This window comes from Myotis myotis, unplaced genomic scaffold, assembly GCF_014108235.1.
Source record: "Myotis myotis isolate mMyoMyo1 unplaced genomic scaffold, mMyoMyo1.p scaffold_m19_p_4, whole genome shotgun sequence".
In the NCBI taxonomy this organism is placed as follows: domain Eukaryota; kingdom Metazoa; phylum Chordata; class Mammalia; order Chiroptera; family Vespertilionidae; genus Myotis; species Myotis myotis.
In genome coordinates, this window is record NW_023416346.1 from 52,965,915 (window position 1) to 52,981,317 (window position 15,403).

Consider the following 15,403-nt stretch of genomic DNA (forward strand, 5'->3'; position numbering starts at 1 on the left):
GGACACCCCCCCCAAGTGCATGAATCTCGTGCACCAGGCCTCTAATATGTAATATTTTCAAACCTCAGAGGGAAAGTAGGGGAGGGAGGGGGAAAGGGGAAGAGATCAACCAAAGGACTTGTATGCATGCATATAAGCCAAACCAATGGACTTGGACAACAGGGGGATGAGAGCATGAGTGGGGGGCGGGGGGGATGGGGATTAATGGGGGGAATGAGGACACATTTGTAATTCCTTAACTAATAAAGAATTTAAAGATTTAAAAAAAAATACTACATGAACATGGGTAAGTCTCTTTCCCTTTTTAGGCTTCAGCTTCTGCATCCTGAACTCGATGATTTCCTGTCATGTGCATCTCTCTTTTCTGTGGTTCTGTGATCAGAATGTTCTTTATTGCACTCCTGTACAACTATCTAGACTTCCAAAGAAGATATTGCTATCCCTGGGTCACTGGATTCTCAGTGTGTATATTCACAGCTTCATTTTTCCATTCATTCAGAAAACATTTACTGAGTACTCATTGTGTACTAAGCATTGTATGTAGTACAGGTGATTCAGTGGGGAGTAAGACATGGGTCTTGTCCTCAAGAAGCTCAATCTGTTCAGGGGTATGGATACAAACAGGCAACCCAGCACATATTGTGGGTGGGAGTAATTATGGGAAACTCCCTGGAGTAGCTGGTATTTTGATTGGAGCCTGAATTACAAACAGGAGCTATCCAGGAGCAGAGGCATGCATGTACACAGGCCCTGGGTCAGGATGCCAGGAGAGAATGAAGCAAGACTAGAAGATGGAAGACCAATTGGGAGGCTATGGGAACCCCCTAGAGTAGAGGTGAGGAAGACCATGAACTAAGGCCATAGGGACAGAGAGAAATTGACAGGTTTGAGTTACATTTTGGAGGTAGAATTGATAGTTCTTGCTGGTACATTGGATGTGGAAGATGAGGAAAAGATGAGGTCGTGGAGGACACTTGAGTTTCTGGCTTGGTCAACTTTGTGGATTTCTAGCTTAATCAACTTTATGGATGGACTGACATTTACTGAGTTTATTCCATTAACTCAAAAGGAAGGAGCTGGTTTGGGGGATGAGGGTGGGGAAGAAGATTATGAGTTCAGCTTTGGTCATTTTGGGTTTGATTTGGAATATCCAGTAGGAAAGATCTGATAAGCCATTGTCTGTATTACCAGGTATGCTGAGAAGAGAAATCTGGTTTAGAGGTTCAGATTTGGGAGTCATTAACATGTAGATGAGGTCCTGTTAGGAGAATGAGCAGATGCTGAAGAGCCAAGTGCCTATAGAGCAAAAACACCAGGCCTAAGAGGAAAAATGCTCTCACAGATACTTCTCATTCCTAGGCACACATCTCTGTCCCAAAGAGGGTTTCTCAATAATGTCTGTGCATCTTCTGCTTAAGAGAAGGATCATTAAGTACCCAATCATAATTTCTCTATTTTATCATAAATGATATCTAAAGAGGAAATGGAACAGATACTTTATGCCATCTACCAGGTGTTTTAAATTCATTAACTCAAATGTTCACAATAACCCTACACCAGAGCTATTATTGCTCAAAGCTCTAGAAACTTAGAGTAGTTAAGTCACTTGCCTAATGATACCAGAACCAGTGAGCAGGAATTCTTCCCAGGGTCATGTCTTACGGAATCAAAGAATGAAACCACTGCCCTGGCCAGTGTGGCTAAGTGGATAGAGCATCAGCCTGTGGACTGAAGGATCTCGGGTTTGATTCTGGTCAAGAACACATACCTGAAGGGGGGGGGAAGAACACATACCTGGTTGTGGGCTCGATCTCCAGTGGGGGGCATGCAGGAGGCAGCCAATCAATGATTCTCTCTCATCATTGATGTGTCTATCTTTCTCACTCCATTCTTGTCTGAAATCAAAAAAAAATATTTAAAAAAAATGAATGAAGCTGATGATCAGAGGAGTTCAAACAAGGCAGGAATTTATTGCAAGCAAACACAGGCTCCCCGCTCGGGAAGGGAGGGGATCCACATGGATTGACATAGAAGTATTCTGCTGTTCCCCTTATGCCTGCTAAAGTCCTGCTCTTTGTCTATTTGTACCACTCTCTGATTGGTTCCTGGCCTTTTTTGCAACATTTTATTTTGCACTTGCAAGAAAAACATCCTTGTCTCAAAACACCCTGTTTTTCTGCAAAACATTTTGTGATTTCAGCTAGCTCCATGATTCCTTCTTCCACCCCTTACCCTGTCTACCTAATTCTGCTTTAACTCCTTTCACGAAGGTCACATAGTTTTCAAATGGCAGTAAGGACATTTGAATCCAGGTCTGTCTGACTCCAGAGCCTGCTCCATGACACCACCTAACAGCACTGCACCATCTCCTGTAATATAACTGGATCTTTAGGAAAGCCTGTGCCCACCCCTTGTCTCTATTATGCTTCATAAATATCATTTGCATCCCCTAGTTTAATGCTTCACTCTCCATTAAAATGCAAATCCCCCTGAGAAGTAAAGCTCTAAGTTGTTGTCAGTCATTTATGCCTCAGTGGGAATGAGTTTCAAATTCTTCCTTAGGAACAAATTTTAATTTCATAAGAAGACACTGGAAAATTGGGGGAGGGATAAAAAGGCAGGAAAGACCCTCATAATGAAAAGTCAGCTCCCTATCAGTTTCACAGTCCTACCTAATTTGAAGCATGTGCTTTTCAGATTCTTAGATGCTATTTCTGCATATGTGTACTACTTTATATGCAGACCTATTTCTGGGTCTGTTACTACAGTTATCTGGGGCTGGGACTGGGGCTATGGGGTGTGTGGTCTGATCTAATATATATATATATGTTGACCCCAACCCACTGTAGTCATCAGAAGGCAGCCAGCCTGGGCTGCAGTTGTGAACCTGCAGTTTCTGGCCTTAGGCACAAGTCCCAGCTCATTCTCTGGAGAATTAGACCCTGATGTGTATATGAAAAATCCTGAGCAGATGGAGTCAGAGAGCTTGTTGGAAAGACTTGGAGGTGTCCCTTCTGCCCTCTGGGTCTATTTGCCCAAATAAATGACATGTATCAGGGTAGGGCATTGGTCCAAGCCCATTGAAATTCTGCTTGCAGCCCAAACAGTGATTGTGTTTCAGATTGTTTTGTGAAATGATCAGTGTTAGGAAGAGAGAAATGATGTGTGAGCATCTGGCTGCTGCAGCCTACTGATGGGGAAAGTCCCAGGGGCAGGCCTGGGGTTAGGGAGCGAGACTCAAGGACCCCCTAGGACATCTGCCACTGGCAAACAAGGAAAGAGCCACACACTGGCAGGGGCAATGTGGTTAGAGACCCACACTGTTCCTCAGTAGCTATGTGACCTAAACAAGTCATTTCTCTTGGCTTCTTTTTTTCGAAATGTATAAAATAGAGGCTGGATGGAATGGTCCCTAAGGGCCCTTCCTGCTTGAATATTCTGTGACTTCTGTGACACCGGTTTGATTTATTTTTCTCTGTAGCGAGGCCCACCCACCCACCTCATTATCTGTAGCCACTATATTTTCACACTGACCTCTGCTGGCCAATATGAAAAGTGACACTGATAGCTTTTTGGAGGAAACACCCTCCCCCCACCCCCCAAAGTAGTTCATTACCAATTTAGTACAGTATTAAGCTTCAGCAGTACACTGGGCACTGCAACAGAAACCCTATGCGTTGGAGATATGGAAAACAGATCATAGAGCTATAAGCACAGAGTATGCATATCTAGAAAAGGTTGACAAAGCAACACTCAAAAGAAATGTCTCTTATTTTTTTCTTTGCCATCTTTCATTGTTTGTGGTGCTCTGTACCACTGAATGAAAGGACCTCAGTAGGTGGGAAGGCTTCTTGTCTCATATCTTATGACTATAGGCTCTAGAAGGGCCTGAAACCACTCTGAGAAGGCAGTTCTGAGCAGTGCCCCAGAGGCCTCAAGATATCCCACAGTCCCTGCTTCTGGCCCTTTGGTCAGTCTGAGAGGTTTCTAGCTGGTGACAGACCAGAAGTACACCTTCCTTTGAGGAGTGCCATTTCAAATACCTTTTTGGAAAAAGAATTAGAATCCAAAGTACCCATGAGTTCTTTAAGAGACTCACTTTAAGTTCTCTGGCTGGAACTGAGGAGTCAGTGTGCAACTGTGGCAAATTCAGCATGCACATCCAGCAATTAGAAAGGAAATGAGCCATGGAACCCTGCCTTTTCTGGATGGAATCAGATTTACTGTTAAGTCCAGCACTGGAATTGCCTCACTCCTAAGTCTCATTGCTTACTCTTGCTGATCATGCACTCACAAGGGCAAGAGACCAGAGCTGGAGTGTGCCAGCCCATGTGCCCATGCCAGGCACTGCTCAGGCTGTAGTGATAGGAGCAAGACGATAATTGGGTGACACCACAATCTGCTCTCTTAGTAGCTGTTCAATGGTTTATCATGCGCTCCACCTCCCCTCCTTGATCTAGGAAAGTTTTGAGCATTCTGTGCCCTGACTGCAACCTCTCAGCTAGTAATAACATGGTTTCGACAAGCCTGTCCTGCCCCACCCCCGAATCCTCCCACCAAATAGTCCCCTCCTCCCCCAACAGCTGCTTCTTATCTGTTTCCTTTTGTTCCAGCCTCAGGCAGGCTGCCCTGGCCTCATGCTGACACACACATGTTCTCCTGAATGCTCCTTGATGAGTTTCAGCCCTGAAACACAAAGCCTTCCTCCCATCCTTCCCTGACCCCAATCTTCTAAGGGTTCCCTACTTCCCACCAAATCAATTTGTTAACTTTCCTGCCTTGCTTTTCAGGCCCACTCCAGTTGGGGCCACTCAGCCTTTCCAGTGTGACCCATGACTCGCTCTCAACACCCCCCCCCCACACCCCATCTGAGTCATGGACAGAATGTAAGCATTACCAACTTCATGGCCAACACTTTCTTTGTGTTGTTATACCATTTATGCTAGGTTCTGGACATGTACTGTTTGTTGTGGTTTTGATGAGTACATTAGTCTTGAAAGTTTAAGCCTACATTTTAGACTTCTTTGTTAATTCTCAACAGTATCCCCACACTACTTTTTTTTAAACTGGGCATTCAAAATCTTCAGGCTGCTTCTTCTTGCTATCATAATTGATACTTGATGTATATTCTCAGGCTCCTTGAATATTACACTTCTACATATATATATGTATTCACAAAAGTAATAAATAATAGAATCATTGTAAATAAAATTTCAACAACAGAGAGAAAGAGCATAAAAAGTGAAAGCTCAACTCCCACCCCATCATTCCCAGAGATAAGCTCATTAAAAAGTCTGAACCCTAGCATCATTTGTAGGCTGTGTGTATGTTGGGTGTTGGGTAATTGCATCTTTTGGGAAAAGCATCTTTTACTTTTTTACAAGAGTCCTAGGTCTTCATGGACCTAATTGACACTGGAAATTGTACTCTAAAAGCCCTATACAGCTAGTGTTCACTTGTATCTCCAGTACATGACTCTAGCCACCACATAAACCATATGTCCTGTTTTCAGGCTTTCAAAAAGTAAATTTTGAAGGTGAATATTAAAGGGCATGTTTAATGGGTTTTTCTCAGAGCTTTTCACAGATATGTAAGAAATTGCAGGCAGTCAGTAAAGGGGCAGAGAGGTGGAGATGGAAAACATTTATGAAAATAGGCTTTCTAACTGATATGGCGTTGTGTTCTCTAAAAGGTAATGAACATTACTAATGGTTTTCATTTTTCTGCCAAGAAAATTCAGTCCCTGCTGGCGTTTGTTCTAAATAATAGACTAGTCCACTTGTGTGGCACCCACTGGAGTTAATTCTCTGTCTCAGTCAGCTTTAAAATGTCAGCCTGAACTCTCAGACTTCATTGTTACAGACACTTTATAACCAGGGCATTCAAAATCTTCAGGCTGCTTCTTCTTGCTATCATAATTGATACTTGATGTATATTCTCAGGCTCCTTGAATATTACACTTCTACAATGTGCAGTTGGCAGGAGTAAAGGGAAGGAAGAGAGATAGGGAGGAAGAAAATAAACAGTGTGTGTGTGTGTGTGTGTGTGTGTGTGTGTGTGTGTATTCCCTGTGAGCATCTGTTTCCAGTTGCACTGATGGGGTCCTAAAGTCTGCCAACAAAGATGAGCTCTGACATATTGGTCAGCCCATGGGTTTCTGGGTTCTCCCCTCTCTGACCCTGGAGACAGTATTCTTTAAAGCACAGCCGTTTATGGACTTCATAGCAAGCATGTGGTTGGCCATTTGGATGTGAGTTATAAAATGTCATGATACTCTCCAGCATTCTGTTCTTTTGCCATTTTGACAATCTGATGGATGACCTGGCATTAACTACGAAGCAGACAATATTACCCAGCTTGAATAACTAATCTCCTAAGAAGTACAAAGTTGAAGGATATTGGTGCACATGAATCTTATTAAATGTGCTTATAAAATATGTTCTATCCAAATAATTTTAGCAGCCCCTAAAATAGCCTTTTCTGATCTGTGTCTGGAACTTTGGCATACTTCACAGATCTCTAAGCCAAAATTATTTAATGACGTGATGACAGTGGTTTTTGTGCATGGGAAAATGAGAAGTGTTAATGTTAAGCCCTCTGGTTACTAATTATACTCCTTCTGTCCATCTTAGGGGCAACCAGGACCCATTGGAATTCAAGGTCAAACAGGTCCTCAAGGATTTGCTGGCCCTAGTGGTTTATCAGGGTTCAAAGGAGAAAGGGGCTCCCCAGGCCCTCTGGGAACATATGGACCAAAAGGAGATAAGGTAGGAGCATCAAAGCTTGATTTTTCTTTGACTTATGGGGTCACAAGTATGAAGGTAAAAGGTTCTAAATCTCAGTTCTGTTGTGGAAATAACATTAATCCTGAATACTGTGATGCTGGGCTACATGTTTTAATAAGAGACAGGCTGAGTGGTGTACTACTAATGGATCAGCCCAATTCTAGAGAGACTCTCATGAGAAGCAAACCATAAAGTGCATGTATTAGCTACTTGATAGACAAGTGGGCTCACTGTGGTGTGAAGTCATGTTGGTTTCAACTGGGTGTGAGTCAAAAGTCTAATCATCTGGGCAGTAGAGGTCAGGAATTCAAGGCAAGGCGATTTGGAAGCAAGGGCTCAAATGCTTAGAAGCAATCTGGGCCACAAATATAGGAAAATATATGCAAGTAAGAAGATTGATCATGTCATGGTGACTGACTGAGATTAGTGTTCAGTTTATGTTCCCTGTTGGTTTTTTTCTTTCTTTATTGATTAAGGTATTACATATGTGTCCTTGTCACCTCCTCTTCACCCCATTGGTGAGGGAGGGGCTTCCACCCTATGGCTCTGGGGATGGCCAAAAATATGACACCTGACATTGAACAGAGAGATGAACAAAGATTTATTAGTTGCATATACTCCCAGCACAGGGGAGGAGTACACTGCCTACTATGGAGGGCCACACAAGGGTTGCCCTTGGGATCAGAATAAACCAGAAGTGGCTATGTGAGGCAGATTTTGTAGTGTCAGGAAGGTGAGGTATCCCTTGGTTTCTGAGAGAGAATGTGATTGGATTGTTTGACTAATTCAGTGGGCCAGCAGGGAACTAAAACCCACTTCTCAGGGATAAGCAGGAACTGCATCTGGTCTATTTGATTAGGATGGTCATTTGCCTTGGAGACCTTATCTACAGGAGCAAGGTGGGGGAGACTTGTGGATAGAACACTTGAGGCCCTCCTGGTTTGCAGGATATCAGGGCAGGATATACTTTTGGATCTTACACCACATTGCCTAAGACAAGAACTGATCTCATAATACACATGGGTCTGAGACTTCAGGTAGAGGCAAGTGATCACTTCAAACTGGAGTAGGGAGCAATGTGGAAGAGGAGGTACAAAAGGCTTCTTAACAACTTAGGTCATGAATTACATGAAAAATTCACTAAATCAAATGGAGGTCAATTGGATTATCTTTAACTTTCCTCTCCCTACTCCTATTTTTAGGGTCCCATGGGAGTTCCTGGCTTTCTTGGCATTGATGGGATTCCGGTGAGTGCATCCACAAAGGCATTTTAAAATATCACCTCTAGGTTCTGCCTTATAACTTAAGCACTTTGGCCTTAGCGACATCCCATCTTATGCAAACATGCTCAGGGTCAAGTGTTGAGATGTGTGTGTTAAGGTCTGAAGGGCAGTGGTTGCACAGTTTCCCTGGGATTCAGTTATAGGCATCACCAAATGACACGGCTGGGGGTGCAGAGACATGTGCAAATATAAGAAGCCATCAATATCTTAGCAAAATGAGGTAGGCATTGTGGGTTGAGGGGAGCTTTAATTGGGAATGAGAGACTGGCTCTGAAGTGTAGAGTCAGTGCCAATTAGAACATGAACATACTCATTATACGAAATTTAAGAAAGTGCATGAAATTGGGTAGAAAAATATCTTGATACATTTTGTTCCTATAATTTATTCTCTTCAGGCTCCTCTCATTTCAGAGTGAATTTTCCTTTAGTTTGTACAAAATGACTACTCCAAAGATAAGCCTCTTTCATCCATCCTGAACAACTGGCTTTGCTGGAGATAAGTGGGGAGTTTGGTGCCTGCAGACATCTTCTTCTCCCATTTCATCCAACCCAGTTGCATAGTTTCTTCATTTTCACCTCATATCCCTACTTATCTCACCACTGGAGATCACATGGAAACATTTTGCCAGCCTTTAAAATACAGTGTTTGTACTTGCTGCTATCACTTTTTAGTTATGTCCTTTGGCACTTCTCTATATATTTAAACTTTAGCCTGGGCTGTTTGTCTATAGCAATGGTCTTCAACCTTTTTTAAGAGAAGAACCAAATCTTGTGTGGAAGCCCTAGACAAAACAGCTTCTTATGTGACACTACATAATCATCTAGTATTAGGGAAGGATGTTCAAATCTCTTTGTGCCAGTCTATAGGTATTTCATGAGCACCTGCTATATATACGAACACTCTACTAAGAGGATACAGAAAAAATATATAGCTCCACTCATAAAGATATACTCATCTAATCCATTTCCTCTCCAGATCTAGTATACATTTGTGGATTTTGAGAATAGAAGACTCACTTACCTTGTGTTTGTTACATTTATCAACAAATCAGATTTCTGCATTTTATTTAAGTGCAGACCCTGCAAAATGCACAGAAATAGGCCAGTGGGGAAATAAGTGTATTGGGTTGATCTTTCTTTTGTGATGCCCCCTGGCATTGTCTCATGTCTGTGTTCCTATAGCCATTTTATGCAGAGTCTCCACTCAGAATGTGTGTCTTCAAGAAGCCAATGGGCAAGGGAAACTAGCAAACTGGAGGCTGCCTCTTCCATTCATCCTGTGGAGCTGGCTTTACCAGAGATGAGTGTGTGTGTGTGTGGGGGGGGTAGGGATTTCAGTCGTAGTCTCTTTTAAATGGGAGCTGGAAGGACGTGAATCCTGTGATGCAAAGGCTGATTCCAATTCTGAGCTGGAACCTGCCCGAGTCCAGCTGGACATTTCTGCCCTCAACTCATAACTTGGAGAGCACTAGGGCTTGCAGGAATTTATCACTTCTCTTTGGGACTTTACTGCTTGGGAGAATGAGTTGCAGGTGTCCAGATTCCTCCAAATAAGCATGCTGCTCCCAGTAGAAGTCTCCACTCCCTTTTACCTTCACTGGCCCTTCCCTTGACCAAAGGTTGTATATCTTTACTTTTGACTTTTGATTGCTTTAACAAGAGGCTCCAAGCCTCACTTACTCAGTGAAATCATTCTCTCTTATTCATCCTCTCTTTTCTAGCTATTCATGATGAATTTATTAAGCACCTTATTTTTACTGCTTACCTCTTCCTTCCATCTGCAATTTTCCAGGAATCCTTGATGCCTGCCCCACACCCTCTAACTCCTTATTACATATGGCCAATGGTATTGATTGATTGTCTTGTGTAATAGTATTCGTTAGCTCCTTGAAAACACAAATATGTTTTCTGCTCCTCTCTGGGATCTCATAGACCCCAGGGCTGAATTCAGCATATACTAGGAACTCTAAAATTATTTGGGGAATGGATTCCAACCTCCAGAACCTATAAAAGCAACAGTTCTCAGACTGACAGGACTCCCTCAGACAGAGGAATACAACAGACACCTTTGGCCTACTCAGACATTATTTTTCTCAACTTTCAGTGGCACTTATTAAGCAATTTGGCTAAAATAAACAGCTTCCCAAACACATCTTACTAAACTGGATCACTGCAAATACCTGATTTTCATCTTAATAATGGCTGATCACTAACATATATGCCACTGATTTCACTCCCAAAACTCCATTTTTGCTGTCATGTAGACAATTTCAACATGAATGAGCAAGTAGTCACTTCATGATCATCCAATTCTGTGCACTAAGGGGCACAGCAACCTATTGAGAGAGTGGACAAGCATTCATCAACATATTCAACATTAAAACAATAGACTAGGGATAGTAGGGTTGTGGCTTTTAATGATATAGCTGTGATTTGGGGCTGCTGGCACCTTCAAGAAATGTATGCTTTTTGAGTGTTTTCAGTTCAGATAATTTGAGAGAAGAAGTTTTCAAGTCATCCTTTGCAATTTATGTTTAGCTTTTCCCATGGAGTCAATCTTAAACAGTTTTCTGCCTAAAGATGCATAAATGAACACACCAGATTTATATCTTCAAAGTGAACACATGCTGCTCACCAAATGGAAACTATTCCGTTGAAATATGGGTTCTAAAGAGCATTGCTTTTTCTGAAATACAGCAGATCCTCCTATTCTATGTGTTCAGAAATTTGTGGTTATATAAAACCATTGTTTTCTCCCTAAAAAAAAAGCTAAAGCTACATTCTCTTGAAGGGCTGGCACACGCATATGGAAAATCATTAGCAATAACCAGAAAGGTCAATGTGCCAGAAATGTTTTGGTATTGAGAGCTGAGAGGAGACAGAACTCAGCCTGGTGGCTTATCCTTGCTGACTTGCTTGAGAGAAGAAGACTTACCATTTATTGAGCTCCTGTGTAGTAAACAGTCTCATGGAATTTTAACCATAAATTTTAAATTTTATTTTAATGTTAACAACAACCCTATGAGATAGCATTATTCATCTCCATTTTACAGATGAGGAAACTGAGGCTTAAGTTGAGGAGTGGCAAAGCTAGGATTGTAGTATAAGTCTGACTGACTCAAACATGCTTTATCCACCATCCTATGGTGTCAGCTGAATAAGAAAGGGTTGACAGGTCTATCAGAGGTCAGAGGTTAATCCCAGAGAATTTGGCTAAGGTAGTAGTGAACAGGTGTCCCTGGAATCCTGCAGATAGGACATATCAGGAGTTCAGGCAAGAAAACTACAGAAGAATTGGGGACAAGAAAAAAATGTGGGTACCAATGGGCAAGATTTCAAGCAAAGGTTTTGGTGTCAAACAGAACCAAAGCCCTAGTGGTAAGCCCCCTAATACTGAGCCAGCCTGTTGTCTTACCTTAAATCATCCCTGTTACTCAACTGAGAGATTGCTTCTAGCAAGCTTAGCTGGGACATTTTAAAGTGGTAGTCAGGATCCTAGGAAGAAATATGTACTACACTTGAAAAAGTTAACAGGAGAGTTGAGTAAAGGGTATATTTAAAGGATTTAAAGGTCAGGATTAATGGAAACAACAATGGATGGTGAAGCAACTAACAAAAAGCTGTTATCACCCCTGTGACCAAAGGGGAAAGAAGCAATGATAATACTGGAACCTTGTGTGACCTGGAGCCATGGAATAATGGTTTTCCAACAGGATCTAAGATCATAGAGAAATGTGGCCATTGCCAGAGATATAGCCAAGGATGAAAGGCATAAGGGAAATAAATAGCATGTGCTCTTTCTCCTCCTGCTCTAGTGCCAAATACAACTAGGAATCAAAGGGAAATGGAGCTTACACAGTGCTGTCCATAAAGGTCATCTTCCCAAGGCACAGATTTGGGGAAGGTAGGATGTAGATCTTCAGAGGGAAAATAAGAATAGCCATCTCAGTTACTAATAAAATGATGACTTAATAAGCTGTCTCAGTTTCCCCAGTGCAAGTAAAAATCATCACATGAGTCTGGAAAGCACAGATTGCAGCAAGTTTATTGAAAGGATAAGCTTATTGACCACTTTTCTAGACTTAGTATTCTGAGTCTAGCAGTATAGAATCATACTTTTGTCTGATTTTGACCATCTGTATGCTTCCAGATCTTTGTATGCTTCTACATCTTTGTAGACTGTCTATCTTCTACAACTTAATAACAATGAAGATGAAACAATTCTATGGAGCATTTTCTCAATAAGAATTTGATAAAAGTTTGTCTCCTCTAATAATTTGAGAAGTTTACTTTTGAATTCATGACATATTTCCCTCAATTCATTGTATATATACTTGGATTCCAAAAGTGTGTGTGAGAGGGTAGGAGTCTACCTTTTATTGACCTATCTAGATTTCTGGTCTTTCAAGTCATCTCTTTGCTGCTTACCCAATACCCAACCTGCTTTTAATAGATTAAAAAAGAGATATTCCCTACAGAAAAAGGTATATTCACCAAAAAAGACCAACTCTGGAAAATTATTATATTAATACCAACTGTATATAAATGATTACTAATAGCCCAACAAATCAACTGCCTCATTGGTGAGTATGGAGAAGAGGGGAAGATAGCATTCCTAACTGAAGCAATAGCATGATATGTGATAACAATAAAATAGGATTGAAAGTGTAATTTTTCCAGAACCAGCTTATTTTTTTACCAAACTGCTTTCAGGAGAAGTGCTGCTGTGAAAATTGCTTCTGCTCAGTTTACCAAAATTCAGCATCATTTCTTATGCAAATCTTTTAATACAGAAAGCCACCCCAGGTTTCCCAGGCTCCAATCTGTTCTGAGGAGTCCTAAGGCCTAACATGATTCCATGTTGGTAGCAGTTCAGTTTCCAGACAGCTAAGCCCCAACTTAGTATATTTTTGTACCCAACTTAGTATATTTTTGAACTCAAAGAGCGGTTAGATTTCCAGGCCCTGATGGCTATCCTGGACTTCTTGGATCACCTGTATGTTTCCAGATGTTTGTATATTATTTTTGTACCCAGGGAAGGTGAGGTTGCAATGCGCTGTGTGTCCCATCTCTTCATTGATCTCTTTGGTTTCAGTTTGAATCAGATAAAACATTGATACTTTTGGAAGGGGTAACACTGAACTGTTATCAGCAACATACACCTGAGTAGAAAGGAAAGCTATGAGAGCATCAGTGATGGGGCTAAGAATGAACAAGGGCCAGAGTTTGGCAGCATGCTTGGGTCCTCTCACTGTTGAGTTTATCAGAGAGTAGCTGAGAGTCCTGTGCCTGACTTGACCCCTTCTTTTCTCTTTAAACAGGGCCACCCTGGACAACCAGGGCCCAGAGGCCCACCTGGCCTGGATGGCTGTAATGGAACTCAAGGAGCTGTTGGATTTCCAGGCCCTGATGGCTATCCTGGACTTCTTGGACCACCTGTATGCTTCCAGATGTTTGTATATTATTTCAAATGGCTTTGCTTTCCTCAAAGTGTGCCATTTTTCTCCAATCTGGATCACATTAAGCATCTATGGGGCAACCACTGCGGCCCCTTGTCTAATTCAGAAGTCTGTGCTGGCAGCACCACAACATTAAAAGTCTAAAGAATAATACCAGTTGCAGAAGGGTGACACATGCTACACTTCTTAGGGTTTTGTTTTGTTTTTTGGTTTTCTTTTATTATTAGTATTTATTATTATTATTATTATTATTATTACTAGAGGCCCGGTGAACAAAAATTTGTGCACTCGGGGGCGGGGGGGGGGCAGGGTCCCTCAGCCCAGCCTGTGCCCTCTCGCAGTCTAGGACCCCTTGGGGGATGACCACCTGTTGGCTTAGGCACACTCCCCGGGATATTGAGCCTAAGATGACAGTCAGACATCCCTCTGGCAGCCCAGGAGCCCTCGAGGAATGTCTACTTGCCAGCGGGGAGCAGGCCTAAGCTGCAGTCAGACATCCTTAGCACTGCTGAGGAGGTGGGAGAGGCTCCCACCACCACTGCTGTACTGGAAGCCATCAGCCTGGCTTGTGGCTGAGCAGAGCTCCCCCTGTGGGAGCACACTGACCACCAGGGGGTAGCTCCTGCATTGAGCGTCTGCCCCCTGGAGGTCAGTGTGTGTCATAGTGACCAGTCATTCCCAGTTGTTCTGCTGTAAGGGTCAATTTGCATAGTGCCCTTTTATTACATAGGATAGAGGCCTGGTGCATGGGTGGGGGCCAGCTGGTTTGCCCTGAAGGGTGTCCCGGATCAGGGTGGGGGACCCGCTGGGGTGCCTGGCCAGCCTGGGTGAGGGGCTGAGGGCCATTTTCAGGCTGGCCACACACCCTTCAGGGTGGGGGTCCCTGCTGGAGTGCCTGGCCAGCCTGGGTGAGGGGCTGATGGCTGTTTGCAGGCTGCCCACAGCCCCAAGCTCCCAGTGGAGGCTGGCTGGAAGCAGGTATCTGGGATTTATTTATTTTCTGTAATTGAAACTTTGTTGCCTTGAGTGGAAGCCTCAGCTGGCCAGGGCAGGTGGGAAGCTTGGCTTCCTCCATTGCCGGGACAACCAAGCCTCCTGCTTGCTCCAGCTCTGTGGCTGCCGGCCGCCATCTTGGTTGGGTGAATTTGCATATAGTCGCTCTGATTGGCTGGTGGGCATGGCTTGGGCGAAGCGGAGGTCAATTTGCATGTTTCTCTTTTATTATATTAGACTAGAGGCCTGTTGCAGGAAGATTCCTGCAAGAATAGAGCTTCGCTCCCATCTCTGCTGTTCCTACCCCACCCTTCTCTGCCGCTTCTATCCCACCCGTCTCTGCCGCTTATATCCCACCCGTCTCTGCAGCTTCTCTCCCGCCTTTTTCCGCTACCTCAGCTCCATTGCTTGGCTTCCTTCTACAATGTCTTCAGTCTTCGCTCCCAGATGGTATATGCAAACTAGCCGCCATCTTTGTTGGCGGTTAATTTGCATATCACTCTGATTAGCCAATGGTGGGTGTAGCGAAGGTATGGTCAATTTGCATCTTTGTCTATTATTAGATAGGATTACCTAAAGTTTTACATATGTCTCCTTTTTCCCCAATTGACCCCGCCAGCCATTTCCACTCTGGGTAAGCCCCCACCACCCTAGTGCCCATGTCCATTGGTTATGCTAATATGCATGCATACAAGTACTTTGCTGGATCTCATCCCCTATCATCCCCTACCATTTATCTCTGGATCTATTCTTGTTCATCAAATTATGTTGATCATTATTTCCCACATCTCAGTGAGATTGTGTGATATTTATCTTTCTCCGGCTGGCTTATTTCACTTAATTTAATGCTCTCCAGTTCCATCTATGCTGTTGGAAATGGTAA

The 15,403-nt window shown here is 42.9% G+C and overlaps 1 protein-coding gene across 3 annotated transcripts in view; it reads left to right on the top strand.

Moving 5' to 3' along the window:
- COL4A6 (collagen type IV alpha 6 chain) overlaps positions 1-15,403 on the top strand; it is a 398,864-nt gene that overhangs the window by 285,963 nt on the left and 97,498 nt on the right. For all 3 annotated transcript variants that reach the window (XM_036305431.1, XM_036305429.1, XM_036305430.1), the window contains exons 4-6: positions 6,633-6,767; positions 7,988-8,032; positions 13,390-13,506. In XM_036305431.1, coding sequence (XP_036161324.1) covers positions 6,633-6,767; positions 7,988-8,032; positions 13,390-13,506 — 297 coding nt within the window. The remainder of the gene's footprint in view (positions 1-6,632; positions 6,768-7,987; positions 8,033-13,389; positions 13,507-15,403) is intronic.